Source organism: Rhinopithecus roxellana, chromosome 18, assembly GCF_007565055.1.
Source record: "Rhinopithecus roxellana isolate Shanxi Qingling chromosome 18, ASM756505v1, whole genome shotgun sequence".
Classification (NCBI taxonomy): domain Eukaryota; kingdom Metazoa; phylum Chordata; class Mammalia; order Primates; family Cercopithecidae; genus Rhinopithecus; species Rhinopithecus roxellana.
In genome coordinates, this window is record NC_044566.1 from 63,306,210 (window position 1) to 63,320,566 (window position 14,357).

General features: G+C 39.8%; 1 protein-coding gene across 2 annotated transcripts in view; it reads right to left on the bottom strand.

Moving 5' to 3' along the window:
• The window catches only part of MTUS2 (microtubule associated scaffold protein 2), a 454,130-nt gene that overhangs the window by 363,593 nt on the left and 76,180 nt on the right, over window positions 1-14,357 (bottom strand). Inside the window, exon 3 of one of the 2 annotated variants that reach the window (XM_030922344.1) lies at window positions 9,381-9,578. In XM_030922344.1, coding sequence (XP_030778204.1) covers window positions 9,381-9,578 — 198 coding nt within the window. The remainder of the gene's footprint in view (window positions 1-9,380; window positions 9,579-14,357) is intronic. The other variant, XM_030922345.1, reaches the window with a different exon arrangement.

Below are 14,357 nucleotides of genomic sequence, written 5' to 3' on the forward strand. Positions count from 1 at the left end.
GAAAATTAACAGCAAGATTCAGTAAAAGTGATTCTATTTTTTTCTCATAAAGAATACTTTAAATTTCATAATTACAGATTCCAGGGAACTAGATACTGAAATCCATCAGTGACATTTGTTTGACTTCCGCATTTCCAGAGGAAATCAGAAGCTTATTTTAGTTTTTGTTCTCACTCTTCTCTTTTTCACCCACCCAAATTGGGTTGAGATGTTTGACAAAGTAAGCCCTAGTACAATGGAAATTAGGCTCTAGCAAAATGAGAAGCTGTGCAAAGCCCTTTAAGTACTGTGAAATCAAACGTTCCCATTCTTCCAACAGACATTGAAAAGGCACAGAAATAAAATCAGATCCAACTCTCACTTTCTATTTTGAGCAGAGGTTTTAAATGCCATCAGCTTAGATTAATGTATTAGTCACCTTGCATAAGTATGTTTCATTTACAGGGAAGCCAAGTGAATATATTCACTCAAATGGTAATGTGCTAAAGGCATGGCATAGCCTTTTTAAATAAAGAAATCAAAACATGATTTTCCTTGTCTATATTTTGTCAATGTCCAAACCACTACAAGTTTACAACTCAGAAGAAAGAGATTGCCATGAAAATCAAATGATCAACCTCCAGTTTCATGTCTCAGAAATGATATGTTTTTTAGCTTAACACTCACTCAGAAGGCTATTCGCCATACATGTGCGAGGTGATTATAACAATTCAGAACCGGAATATATGTTGTGTGCCTGATTCAGATGTCACAGAAGCATTTTCTTTCCTCCATGAGAGATACATTAATGGTCATCTTCCAATTGAGCTTCTGAATCCTTACGCACATGGCCAATGGATGGAAATGCCCACAAAAACATTATTATTATTGGGCAAAGCCCTTTTCTAAGTACTTTGCAGATATTAATTCCATCTGATGCTCCCATCGACCCTACTGATGGTTTAACTTATTTTAATCATTATTAATATTATTATTATTTTGCAATGAGGAAACAGAGGCACAGAAAAAGTAAGTAACTTGCTCAAAGTCACGAAGCTAGCAAACAGCAGAGGTGAGATGCGAGCCCAGGCAGTGTATCTCCGGAGTCTGCACTCTTCACCACTACTGTATCATCTCTTCAGTATGGGGAGGTATTGGTTAAAGGGTTCAAAGTTTCAGGTATTCAGGATGAGTAAGTTCTGGAGATCTAATAAACAGCATAAGGTTGATCATTAATAACACTTTATTATGTACTTGAAATTTCCAAAGAAGGTAGATCTTAAATGTTCTCACCACACACACACACACACATATACACAGAAGAGGTAACTATGTGAGGTGATGGATATGTGAATTAACTTGATTGTAGTAATCATTTCACAATGCATATGTACATCAAAACATCATGATGTAAATATAATACACAATCTTTGTTATAATTAAAAAAGGTTAGAAGAAAAAAAAAGGTTGTCTAAGAGCCTTCTAGGGACCACTAAATGTAAAAATAAAATAAAACAAAAAAGAAATGAAAACTAATACAGAGAGAAGGTGGAGTTTAAACTTCTTCTACGGAAATGTTCAAACATACACAAGTCAAGGAGTACAATGAATCTTCATGGTTCCATCATCCAGCTTCAAATATTTTCAAATATTTGTCAATCTTTTTTCACCTATCTTCTCCCACCTCTAGTTTTTTTTCCCCTTTGGTGGAGTATTTTATAGCAAATTCAAAAGGTTGTCAATTACCTAAAACCAATGTGGAAGAATTCCATCTGAAGACATAATGTAGTAGTGCTGAGCCAGCCTGGAGAGGACCTGCAGGGCCTGAGGTCTTTCTTCACCTCACTCAAGGTACATGGATACTTCCCCCTTCCTGTGCCTCCTCCCTCCCCTGCCCACCACATGCTGTGTGGTCTTCAAATCATAGCCTTGCTAACATTTCCCTGCACGGCTTTATGTGCATAACCCTGTCTCACCACTCCCCGCAAGGGTTAGTGAGGACTCACCCTTGTCCAGGTCATGGCAGCCCCGGTGCTGAGCTTATGCTTACCACAAAGAATACGCTAAAAGAATGTAGGATCAGGAAAGGGAAAGCAGATAATCTAATCTTCAGAAAACAAGCCAGCCAAGAAAACTGAAGCAGTTCAACTAGACATTATTTGTACTATAAATAAAAATGTTCCCCAAACCTTCAGTTTATCTTATAAACAGAAATGGCCAACATCCTTAAAAATAAAACAAAACATGCTTACAATCTAATCCTATCTCTGGGTGGAAATCATCATTGAGTGTTTCTGAAGAGAATGAACAAAGACATCATTAACAGTAATATCAAACAGGCAATGGCTTCTCTAAGGTCTGACCTCACAAGCCACCTTCGGCTGCTTTTTCCATGAATAAAAAATGATTCTCTCTTTGCTGATGAACATGAGATGGGTTAATGGCTGTTTCTGTAACAGTTATTAGTAACATTTCTTGTCAACCCTGATCTTATTTAAAATGCATGTCAGATGTAGAAAATCAAATGTTATGTATGTAAATGTATTTTATAGTATTCATCAGTGTACACCCTAAAGTTAACATTGCAAAAAGCTTTCATATTAACCTTCATTTTCATTGATCAGACTTCCAAAAGGCTAGCAATTTTCCACTTCAGATTATTATCGCCAGAATCCAAATCCTATTCCATAATTAAAAGAACAAGTACTTATTTTAAATATTAAAACAAGAAATAAAACTCTAGAATTTAATGAGAATATCTATGCTTGATATTAGCCAAAAGGCCGAGAATCGATTAATGAGAATATCTAACCTCGTCAAATCAAGACATCTAAGTTTGGAAATTTTGAAATTCTCTCAGGAATAGCCTCAAAAGTAGGGTTTTAGCCCAATTATTTAAAAACAATTAAGTATATGCAAGGAGATATATAGGTTACTGGACACTTGTGAGACTACTAAGTCAGTCTTTATGATGTTTATCTCTGAATATATTTAGAGTTCAAAGAGTTTTCTACTCTTTGACTTATGTAAATTACCTCTATGTATACCACAGTCAATAAAAATAACATTTTAGAGGTCCTCGAAAACTGTGAGAGCCATAATTATGAGCTTCATCAACTATCAAAATCCAAGAATAAAGTAAAAATATGTTCCCAATACAAAACACTCTCAAAGATACCTAAGTCAAAAATCTCTTTTTCCATGCCCTTACGTAAGAGAAAAAGTTTCTGTTGGGAGATAACTTCCCTTAAAATTCTACTATTGTAAAGGACAGTGTCCTTTAGTGTGAGAGATACTAAAATTATTAAGAGGCATAGCCCCTACCCCCTAAGAGCTTATAGTCTGTAGGGGAGAGAGGACATAAAAACAAATAACTACAAGAGCTAGTAGGTAATAAAAGTGATACAAGTCAAGAGCCCTAGGGGTTTCCAGAAACAAAAAAATCACATTGAGGGATTTTTAGAGGAAGTAAAATTTGCAATGTACCTAAAAGTGATAGAATCTGCAGAGAGAGATGGCAGGTGGTGGGGGTAGGGATAGAAAGCTGGGGGAGGTGTATTCCAGAGATGAATGGTTTAAATCAAAACCAAAAGGCAGGAAAGCACAAAGCCCTCATAAAAAAACGTGAGCAACATATTTTTGCTACTCACATTTGGCTAGTTGGGAGTATATGTCAGGATGGTATGCAGGAAAGGTGGGAGGGCCAGGTCATGGAGGACCTGAAGTCTGACAGGTGAAGCAGGCATAGGGGCACCATGCAGCAATCGAAACAGGGTCAAAGGGAAAATTACCAAGGACCATGTACTTTGTGGATTAGAAAGCCAAGGTGTGCCAGGAATAGCTCAGGTGAGCACTACCACAGTTTTAACAGAGATGAGGAGAGAGAAGAATGAGGATGGGGCAAGTGCCAGAGAAAAGGAATTTACCAGAAATGATGAGTGAACAGAAAATAAGGCAAAAAGCAGGCATGACATGGCCAAGTGCAGTGGCTCACACCTGTAATCCCAGCACTTTGGGAGCCCAAGGTGGGTGGATCACGACGTCAGGAGTTCAAGACCAGCCTGGTCAAGATGGTGAAACCCTGTCTCTACTAAAAATACAAAAACTAGCTGGGTGTGGTGGCATGTGCCTGTAATCTCAACTACTCAGGAGACTGAGGCAGAGAACTGCTTAAACCTGGGAGGCAGAGGCTGCAGTGAGACAAGATCGTGCCACTGCACTCCAGGCAACAGAGCAAGACTCTGTCTCCTCCCCCCACCAAAAAAAAGCAGGCATGACATAATGCTGATTTTGAAATTCCCAGTCTGGGTTGCCAGGAGATCACAGATACCATTAAAAGATAGAGCAACTTCCAGAGAAGGTTTTGGTTTGTACTAAAAACTGAAGAATTTGTTTTCTGAAAAAGTGTTCAGTTTGCAGTGAGTTGGGCCACCCGGCTAGAGATACTTGATGGCTCATTTGAAATGTAGGTAAGTAGTTCTAGAGGGACATCAGAGCTAGAGATAGACATGAGCATTGTGTCCCAACTGCTAAGGTCTGAAACTGTGGATCAGATGACAAGGTGAAGACTAGAGAGACCTGAACAGACACATTCTGAGAACAAATCTTGGGGAGCTCAAACATGTGGGCTCAGCACCCAGGAGACAAACAGCGCCACGATGAAGCGGCAGGCTACACCAGGAACGGCAGCTCCTCAGATTCAGGAAGTTTTCTGAATGCACCAACAGCACCGCTCCCCTTCCAAAGATCTCCTCGAGTTCATTCCACCTTCCAAAAGGCTGTCTGGCTTACAATCCCTTCTGAGAAACGACCTGATAGCCTCATCAGAAATTAACTCTCCACTTCATGCCACTTTTCAGGCTCTGAATACATACATCCTTTGCCAGGATCATTTATGCGAACGTCAGCCTCTCCGCCCACCTCCCCAGCTGTATCTCTACTTCACTATCATCCAAATACTTCTGTACGGCAGGAAAAAAAAAAAAAAAAGGAGAAAAACTTCTAATTTTTATTTTTTACTTGTTTTTCCAAATTCTTTGCCCCATGATTTCTGTTCTTAGGTTATGCCATGGAGAACACACGGCAGTATGGCAGTACTTGAAAAGAGAGGAAGAAGAGAAATGGGAAAGGAAAGCTGCAAATACCACATTCTCCATGTACTTCTCTGATAGATATTTTCTGTTTCTCGGGCACCCAGTAAATGAAGTGCTATTCAGAATACATGATGACATAGGATTTTCCACATAAATTATTCTATCCTTGGGTGATATGATCTATTTTCATTAATGATTAATTTATGAAACCTACGTCATCCTATTTTCCCTCTGCACACGTTCCTAAAGGTTTTGACTTTAAGTCACATCTGCCTACCCACTGGGAAAATCAAGTCTATCCCTAATTACTGATTAATGTGACAACCAAGTACAGGTCGAGTATCCCTTATCCAAAACTCCTGGAACCAGAATTGTTTTGAATTTTGGAATTTTTCAGATCTTGGAATATTTTTATTATACCAGTTGAGCATCTCAAACCCCAAAATCCAAAACCCAAAATGTTCCAATGACTATTTCCCTTGGGCATTGTGTCAACGTTCAAAATAATTTTGGATTTTGAAGCATTTCGAATTTCAGATTTTCTGATTTGGGATGCACAACCTGTATACATTAGGCAATAGTATGTTTTCTACTCTAAATTCTATAGTACAGTCATTATTTTTATCAGTAAGTTTCTATCACCTAAACTATATTTGGGATCTTTTTTTCATCTCTGGATCTTTTTTTCATCTCTGGACATTATAAAAGAACTAAGGAGCCACAACTTGGGTCAGACCTATGATGTTAAGTTTATGCTTAAGTTCTAAGTTAGAAAATTACATTCCCTCCTTCAATGTAAATATTTTTTTGAAAAGCTATGGGTCACAAATTTAATTTGTAGTTTTATTCGAGGCTCAAAATGGGCCAACCTCATAATCTTCACGTGACAAACTGGTTAGGGAGTGAAGGGCATGCTATCCTGGGGCTCTCCTGGGGGTACAATACACATGCAGGTGCTGTGTGAGTCCACAGGAACTGTGGCTACTCGTTGAAGATTACAAGGAGACAACCTGAACTCATACAGAGCACTTCCTAATGAGAGCCTCAGAGGTGGCTTCTGCGTAAAGCGGAACCCTCTCTAGCATTTAAGAGTGTTCCCGCAGGGGCTGGCTGACAACCTGGGAAGCCTGAGGGGCCTCTCAAGTCAGCTCTGACTCTATGATTTGCTTTACTAAAAGAAAGAAAATATATTCAAAGCATGCACATATCTTCCCTGTATATGGCAGCTTTCAGAAGGAAACAGAGTAGAAAGAACACCAGCCCAGGACCCAGGGCAGGTCAACCTGATCTCAGTTTGCTCAGCTATAAAATGGGTGGTAAACTGGATGGCAAGACACCTTCAAGTTCTGAGGACCTATGCACATAATTCATTTCCCTGTGCCTGTCTCGTGCCAGAACCTTGTGGAAAAGGTCAAAAGACATAGAAGGGCACCTGACTTAGAAAGCCTCTGCTCAGTGGGGTTGGGCTAATGGCCTGAAGCCTGAGCCCAGGGTGGATGGGGACTCCACATGGGACAGCTGAGACCCCAAATGGTCCTGCCATCTCATGTCCAGATGCATGGGGCTCTGATTTCCACATTCATCATCACTTGCCCCTCAGGACCCAGGGAAACAGCAAGGAAAAGTCCCAGCAGAGCCAAGCTAGCCTAGGAAACACTCATAAATTCACAATGAGTCACTTAAAAGTGTCCCAATATAGCATGCCACAGTCAGTGTGGACATTGTTTAGACTGTTAATATGCACAAGCACCTAAAAATATGAATTATACATTTGCAAATACCATATGCACCACATAACGATGCTTCAGTCAACAACAGAACACATACACGACAGTGGTCCTGTAAGATTATAAATGAGCTGAAAAGTTCCTCTTGCCTATACTCACTAATTTGTTATAATTGCCTACAGTATTTAGTACAGTAAATGCTCTACAGGTTTGTAGCCTAGGGGCCAAGGTTATACCATATCACCTAGGTGTATAGTAGGCTATCTCATCTAGGCTTGTGGAAGTACATTCTATGATGTTTGCACCATGAGGACACTGCCTAACAACATATTTCTCAGAACATATCCCCATCATTAAGCAACGTGTGACTATAGATCCTTACCATGCTCGTGTTTCAGATTTTGAAACATCTACTCTGCATGACATAATCCCTAATTACAGCAGTATTCCTTACATGAATCCTATGTGAACATAGTGTCTGCAAAAAGACCAGCTTTCCAAGAAGAAAAAAAGGGACCAATTCTGATACCACATTGGCTGTTCACATGAGCTGAACCAGCAAAGCTTTGCTCCAGCAAAGCTTTCCACACATCATCTCTGCAAACACAAGAAAGAACAGACAATGAACAAGCTTGGAGAAGAAAGCTTTGTTGGAAAGATATATACCATATGAGAAGTTGATCGAAGGACTTTCAGCTCTCTCAAGAGCTTCATATTTTGTTTATTCCCTGTCATCAAAGCACCATGTCTTCACTAAAGAATAGAAACAAAATGTTTCTTGACATTACATCTAATAACAAGTATAGGCATAATGATTAGTAGCACTTAAGACAATTCAAATTCATGGGAGGTTTTTCTGTGATTTATCGGTGAAGTAAAAATTACATACATAGTATAGGTAGCAGATAATTAAAAATCGATTCTAACATACGTCTCAAAATAGAAAACAATTCTGGATAGACATTCATATAAAAATGTCACTTTTAATATGAAGTCTTTAAACTGGGAGTTATTTTCTCTAGTACATACAGCTCTTATCCCCTGGGTGTTCAGGGGTCCCTCTCTAGTATCCTTTGAAGCAGAGGTGAGAAGAAATGCCCTAAGCACACCTGCAATTATTCTGTCCACACCTGTCAGCTCTCGGTCAGCAAAAGCTGCTGTTATGTGGACATGGCTCCTCTCACCTTGAGGTGAATTTTTTTTTAAGACATCAAAATCTAACTCCTTTGTTCGAAAGATATGTATCATATGATAAGTTTTTCCTTCATACTACTTTCTCTAAAAGAGAAACATGTCATCGGGAATTTTATTAATAAAAATCATGATAAATAGTTGCTCCTGTATTTTAAAATCATCAGACTGCTAATACGCACATGCATTTCTAAAAACATGAATTACGCACTTGCAAACAGTTCTTTATTACATTCATGTTTCAGATTTTGAGACCAATTTCTGTGTAATGATGTCATCACTAATTACAGTGATACTCCTTAAATGTATCCCGTGTGAAAGCAGGCCTGAGCCACGGCACCTTCAGAAAACACCCTTAGAAACTGTTTACAAACACATCAAGACAAAGGGAAATGTAATGTATTACTTTTAGAAATAACTAGGTAGTAGACCAAAATTTAGGACTATGCAAATGTTCCACACATCATCTCTGTAAACACAAGAAAGAACAGAGAATAAACAAGCTTGGACAAGAAACTGACAAAATAATAAATCAATCGATCTCTCTCTCTCTTTCATATTATTCCAGTTTGATTCAACTTCTACAACTCCTTCAAAACAACTCTCTACATGGAAACCTCTAAGACTTTCCTGGGCCTCTGGCAAGGTCTTGAAAACAACATCTTAGATGTCATGGTTTCCCAACCAATAACATTGACTTTGAAGTGGAGACTGAGATGGGGTTTGGTCATCAAAGGCACAGTTGAATGGGAAACCTCCAGATCTTCCTCAGGGACAGCGGTTGTTGTAACATGCTCTGCAGGTTATTAATTCAAACTTTAAAATGCAGTCTACAGTACCAGTCTCAGGAAACGGGCCTCCAACAGCATCATCTCGGCTAATGGGGACCTTCCTGGGCATGGACTTAAAGAAGCTTGGCAGTGCTTTGCTACTTTTAACATTATTTATTTAACTTTCAGAAATCCAGTCAAGTGTTCTGGCAGTGGGAAGGCATTACTGGTAATCACAGGTGACTAAATGATTCTTTCAGCTAATATTAAATATCTAGTATGTTTCATGACAGCACAATGTAGTAACACCTTTCTTGGATCTTTCTGTGATTTTTTACCTAGAATCTGCAAAGCAAAGGGCTGCTGGAATCTGTCTCTGGATAAGTCATTTTCTACTTCGTAAGAGGAGGTTACAATCTTTTTATCCTGGCACACTAATTCCCCACAACTGATGGTGTAAATGGGCTATTTTTCTTCAGTAGATGAATAACACAACCATGGGAAGCTAAGGGAGGTGATCTGAATTCTTAAACAATCATGCAAAGAAAATGACACATAGTTACGCAGGCGCACTGGTTTTAATTCAGTGCAGGTACCCCACCCTGCCCCATCCCACTTACGGGTGGCCGGCCGGCCCTGCTCTGGCTGTGCACTGTCCCCGGACTGGGTGCTGGAGACTGAGGAGACGCTGGAGCTCCGGACAAAGCCAAACGCCGCCAGCTTGGCTGCTGGGAGACGTGAGTATCCAGGAGGACGGAGACCAGATTTCGGGAGATTGGATTTTGCAGCATTTGAACTGGAAGCCTTCTTTAAATCTGCTAAAACGAACCCAAATAAAATAAAAAAATTATTCTCAGTTCATAATGAGTTAAAGAATTCCACAGATTGTGAATTCAAACCCAGTTCTATCATAAACAGACTAAAATTAATCTTGCCAGGTTTGATTCAACACATCTAAAATGGACCTTGGAAGAGAAAAGCCCCTTATACTGTGGCTCAGGTACCTCAGAGAACTCAGACAGGAGGTGGTGCAGCCCCGGCCTAGACACGTTTACCATCTACTTAGGCAGATGAATTGAGGAAGACAAATAACGCTATCTTAAGGCCATAAGAAAAGGTATCAAGTGCTTGAGACAATGAGTGAAAGTGAATAGTTATTGTTGCAAGTTACCCCAGATTTGTGAAATTGAGATACACCTTAAATTTTGACATACAGTGGGCAAAGAACCACTGTGGTGAATGTTCACTAGTAATTTCAAGCAGTTTGTAATAAGTCTTAGGAAAAACATGTACAAAGAATCATCTAACTGTCTGTTGGCTGCAGGAATGAGGAGGAGACAGTGCAGACTGTGGAACAAGCCAGGCTGGAATATTAGCTCTCCCAATGACGAGCTGTGTAATCTCAAGCCCTTGCCCTAACACTTAGAGCCACAGTTTCCTTTCATTTAAAGATTGGGAATGATAACACTAACTCTGCAAATCTAGTATAAATATGACTGCTTATATCACAAGAACTTGATATGTGCTCAAACTGATGTTAGATTTCTTTTCTCCTTTTCCCACTATCTGTTATGTGAGTCCAAACTTCAGAATTAGTTCCCAGATATGTGCAAAGTCAGCTTGTTTTGAAATAATAAAGCATCAAGTTATAAATCTAGCATCTCAGCATCCCCATACTCGAAGTCTGAGCCAGGCTCCAGCAATAGCAACTGCGATGATTATAACAACACTACGAGAAGGCTCTCAGCACCAGAGAGAAGCAGAATATTGTCAATATACACATGCTCCTTCATAGGAAATCTAAAAGGCCCAAGCTTCCTCGTGTGCTGTGGTGCTGTATAACTGTCCTCACTGATTCCTTTAACAACTTTCAACAGCAGGGCTATTTACCATGAGTGCCTATATACTGATCATTCAGTAGCGTTCTTATGCTAGTCAACTCTTCATTATCCAGCGAAATATTTACCAGGTTTCAGAGTAAACAAGGATTTAGATTAAATGACCCATTTGAAAAAAAAATTCCATGTCTATAAATCCATGAAGAAACCACACATTAGAAAGCATCTGTGTGGAAATACGGAGAACGGCAATAGATGATACACTGGGTCGAAATGGCACATAGAAAAGGACCTCCTCCTCTGCCAGCAGCTCCCCCGAAAGTGAGGCTATGGAGAGCCGTGTGTCCAAATAAAGGCAGAAGCTGCACAGCTGTGGGTTCCTGATGCCTGAGTCAGGACTGGGATGGGGAGGAACAAAGTGAGCGCAAAAGGAAAAAGCAGCAAGGAGCTGGGGCTACAAATCTTCCCCACTCAAGCCTGTCCTAGTGCTTGGGACAAGCACAAAAACAAAAAACAAAACCTCAACTATGAAAAAGAAGAAACAACACACGAGCAAGTGGTAACAGCCCATTTGTATCAGCAATTTATGCCACGTTTAATGACTCCATATTGCTGTTCTCACATTATTTTGAATATTTTTAGTTCAGGTCCCCAGAACAGTGAAAATATCCCTATATATCAGATATCATGTTCACAGTGAATTTACGCCAAATTGATTTTGGATGATGTCTGTAGAACAGGAAAAGAGTTGCTAAACATCAGATGTAATTTCAACAGTAAGTATACTCTAAACCCACTACATTTTGATACTATTTTAAGTCATCTATAACCTCCTTTCTAACCTAGGTAATCAATAATTATGCCAAATCAAATGAAGAGAATATGAACAAAATAATTTTTCTGAAAAACAAACTATATTTTGGAAGAAAAGTTAAATTCAGAATTTTTAAGAGTACCTAGGCATGCAGTAAACATTTAATACTTAGTCAAGAATGAAAACTAAGTTTGTTAAATCATTACATAAGACAAGTCACTGAACATGTTCAAAAAGAAATTTATCTTATTCAACACTTATATTCCGTTATTGTTGATTTCATCAGTAGAAAAGCAGCAGTGGAACATGTAGAGGGGGGAGGACAAGCAGCACAGGATCCCAAGTACACAGGAAGCCAGTCTCTAAATTGCTTTCTAGCTTTCGCTTTCCCATAGTACAGGTCTTTATTTTAATAAAGACACATATGGGCTGTGTGTTTGTGTCTGTGTGTGTGTGTGTGCGTGGGCACGTGCGTGTGTGTTTACATGACTTGCAAAGTATACCTTGCCCCCAACTCTCTGTGAATACAATTTTTGTAAATTTAATGGTACCTGTATCATACACTAAGTTATTATATAATGGTCTTTCCTTCTAGCAGATTAATCTCATGAACATTATACATGCCTTCAGGCTTTGCAGAAGCAAGTCTTATTCTTTTTATACCACCAGCTCCTAGCACAATGGTTTCCACAATGTATTTGATAAATATTTATTTGAAGTTTACATTAGTCAAGCTTGTACCACACAAATTTAGCCCACAGTATAAGTCAAATATCTCTACTGGTCTCTGCATGAGAGATAGTCTGGAGTAGAGCTCAAAAGTCTGCTTTTTAACAATCACCTCAGTGATTCTGATTCAGGTGGTCCCTGGATCTTTGAAAACTTCAACAGAATATGCCAACTCACCCTGTGAAATAACTGCATTCAGCTGTTCTGACTGAATGTATCTTAATTTAATCTTAGTTTCTCATAAGAGGGACATATTTATAAAAACATATAGTCCTGGATGGGCGCGGTGGCTCAAGCCTGTAATCCCAGCACTTTGGGAGGCCGAGACGGGCGGATCATGAGGTCACGAGATCGAGACCATCCTGGCTAACACAGTGAAACCCCGTCTCTACTAAAAAATACAAAAAAAAAACTAGCCGGGCGAGGTGGCGGGCGCCTGTAGTCCCAGCTACTCGGGAGGCTGAGGCAGGAGAATGGCGTAAACCCGGGAGGCGGAGCTTGCAGTGAGCTGAGATCCGGCCACTGCACTGCAGCCTGGGTGACAGAGCGAGACTCCGTCTCAAAAAAAAAAAAAAAAAAAAAAAAACATATAGTCCTTACTATTTCTCAAACTAGTCCAGTGTTATGAACTGAATGTCTGTCCCCCGCCATCCCCAAAATCACAGGTTTAAATCCTAACTTCCAATGTGATGGTATTTAGAAGTGGGGCCTTTAGGAGATAATTAGGTTATAAGAATGGAGCCCTTGTGAATGGGATTAGTGCCCAAGTGGCCATATGAAAGAAGCTGGAGAGCTAGCTCCTTCTGTTCCCACTGTGTGAAGATATAATGAGAATACAGTGGTCTGCAACCCTGATCTCAGACTTTCAGCCATAAGAACTGTGAGGTATACATTCCTGTTTTTATACACTACCCTGTCTATGGTACTTTGTTATAGCAGTGGGAACGGACAAGGAAATTTAGCATGTCAGAGGAATATATGTTTCCAAGTATTTAGTGTTCTTGGACTATTCAACAATATAGTCTTTGACAGAAATACAATTGTTACAAGTGCATAATAAGCCTTCAATATACAAATGATAAATATTACAGGAAAGCTGAGGTGGCACATAAAAAAGACAACTTCCAGAATGGTGACATGAGGTTTTCCATGGACACTCTTCCCAGTGAAACAAACATAATGGGTAAAATAACATTTAAAATATCAACCACCATTTAAAGTTTCCAGAAATTGTTCTATGAACATGTAGCACGTAAAGAAACATTTATATAAGAAACTCTACTAAATCCAGTAAGAACAGTGACAGTCAGTGGCACTTGAACCACAATCCACTCTCTTCCTCCCCTACTATCATCACAATATAATGAAAGCTCTACTCTGGATGGGTGTGGCCAAAAGGATGGGTGTCCTCCCCTAGAGTCAAGGACTATAGTATCTCCCTAGGATGGGCAGGCCACCACCATTTCTCACTCCAACCCCACTCCCAGCTCCATGTTGTAGAGGCTGAACTACATGAGAGAGTGGTCAAAATGTCAGGGAACCTTCCTTCACTTGGCCCAAACATATAAGACAGAGGTACTACCCCAGGCACAGCAGGCCAAACAATACTGGGGCCCCAATCACCATTTCCCTAGAAGTTCAACACTAGAGAGAAAAAGAGAGAAGACTAGAGGCTACTGCCCCTACCTTGCACCTCACTTATAAACCAGGAGTGTCAATCCAAGAGAAGCAGTCCACTGTCCCCAACCCCAGCTTCAGAATGGTGACTGAGAGATTCTGCCCAAGCATTGAGGTAGGCCATAGGAACAGAAATCTCTAGAGTCCTCTGCAAAGGAATTAACTTTATTTGGAATAAACTGTGGGGAAAGTTCAGGTCTAACAGCAATCTAAAAAACAATAAAGACTTTTTATGGTAAGCAATTAGGAGGAGGCTGGTAGCTCCATGAAGCAAAATAATAAACTGTAGACAAGGTAGTTTATTAGAGAGAGCCAAGGAACTAACTGAAAAGAGCTATCTAGGGGTCAGAACTAACCTCAAAGAGTGGCTTTAAAAACTACCCTTGAAAAGGAGCTTGAAGTTAACTGAATCAGACTATGGAATAATGTATGCCCCAGGACACTGTAGAAAATTATGGAGCAATCAGTCAGTAATTAGTGGAACCTGACAGCTGAATGTGATACCCAAGGGAGGAAGACAATGTAACACAGATCAGGGA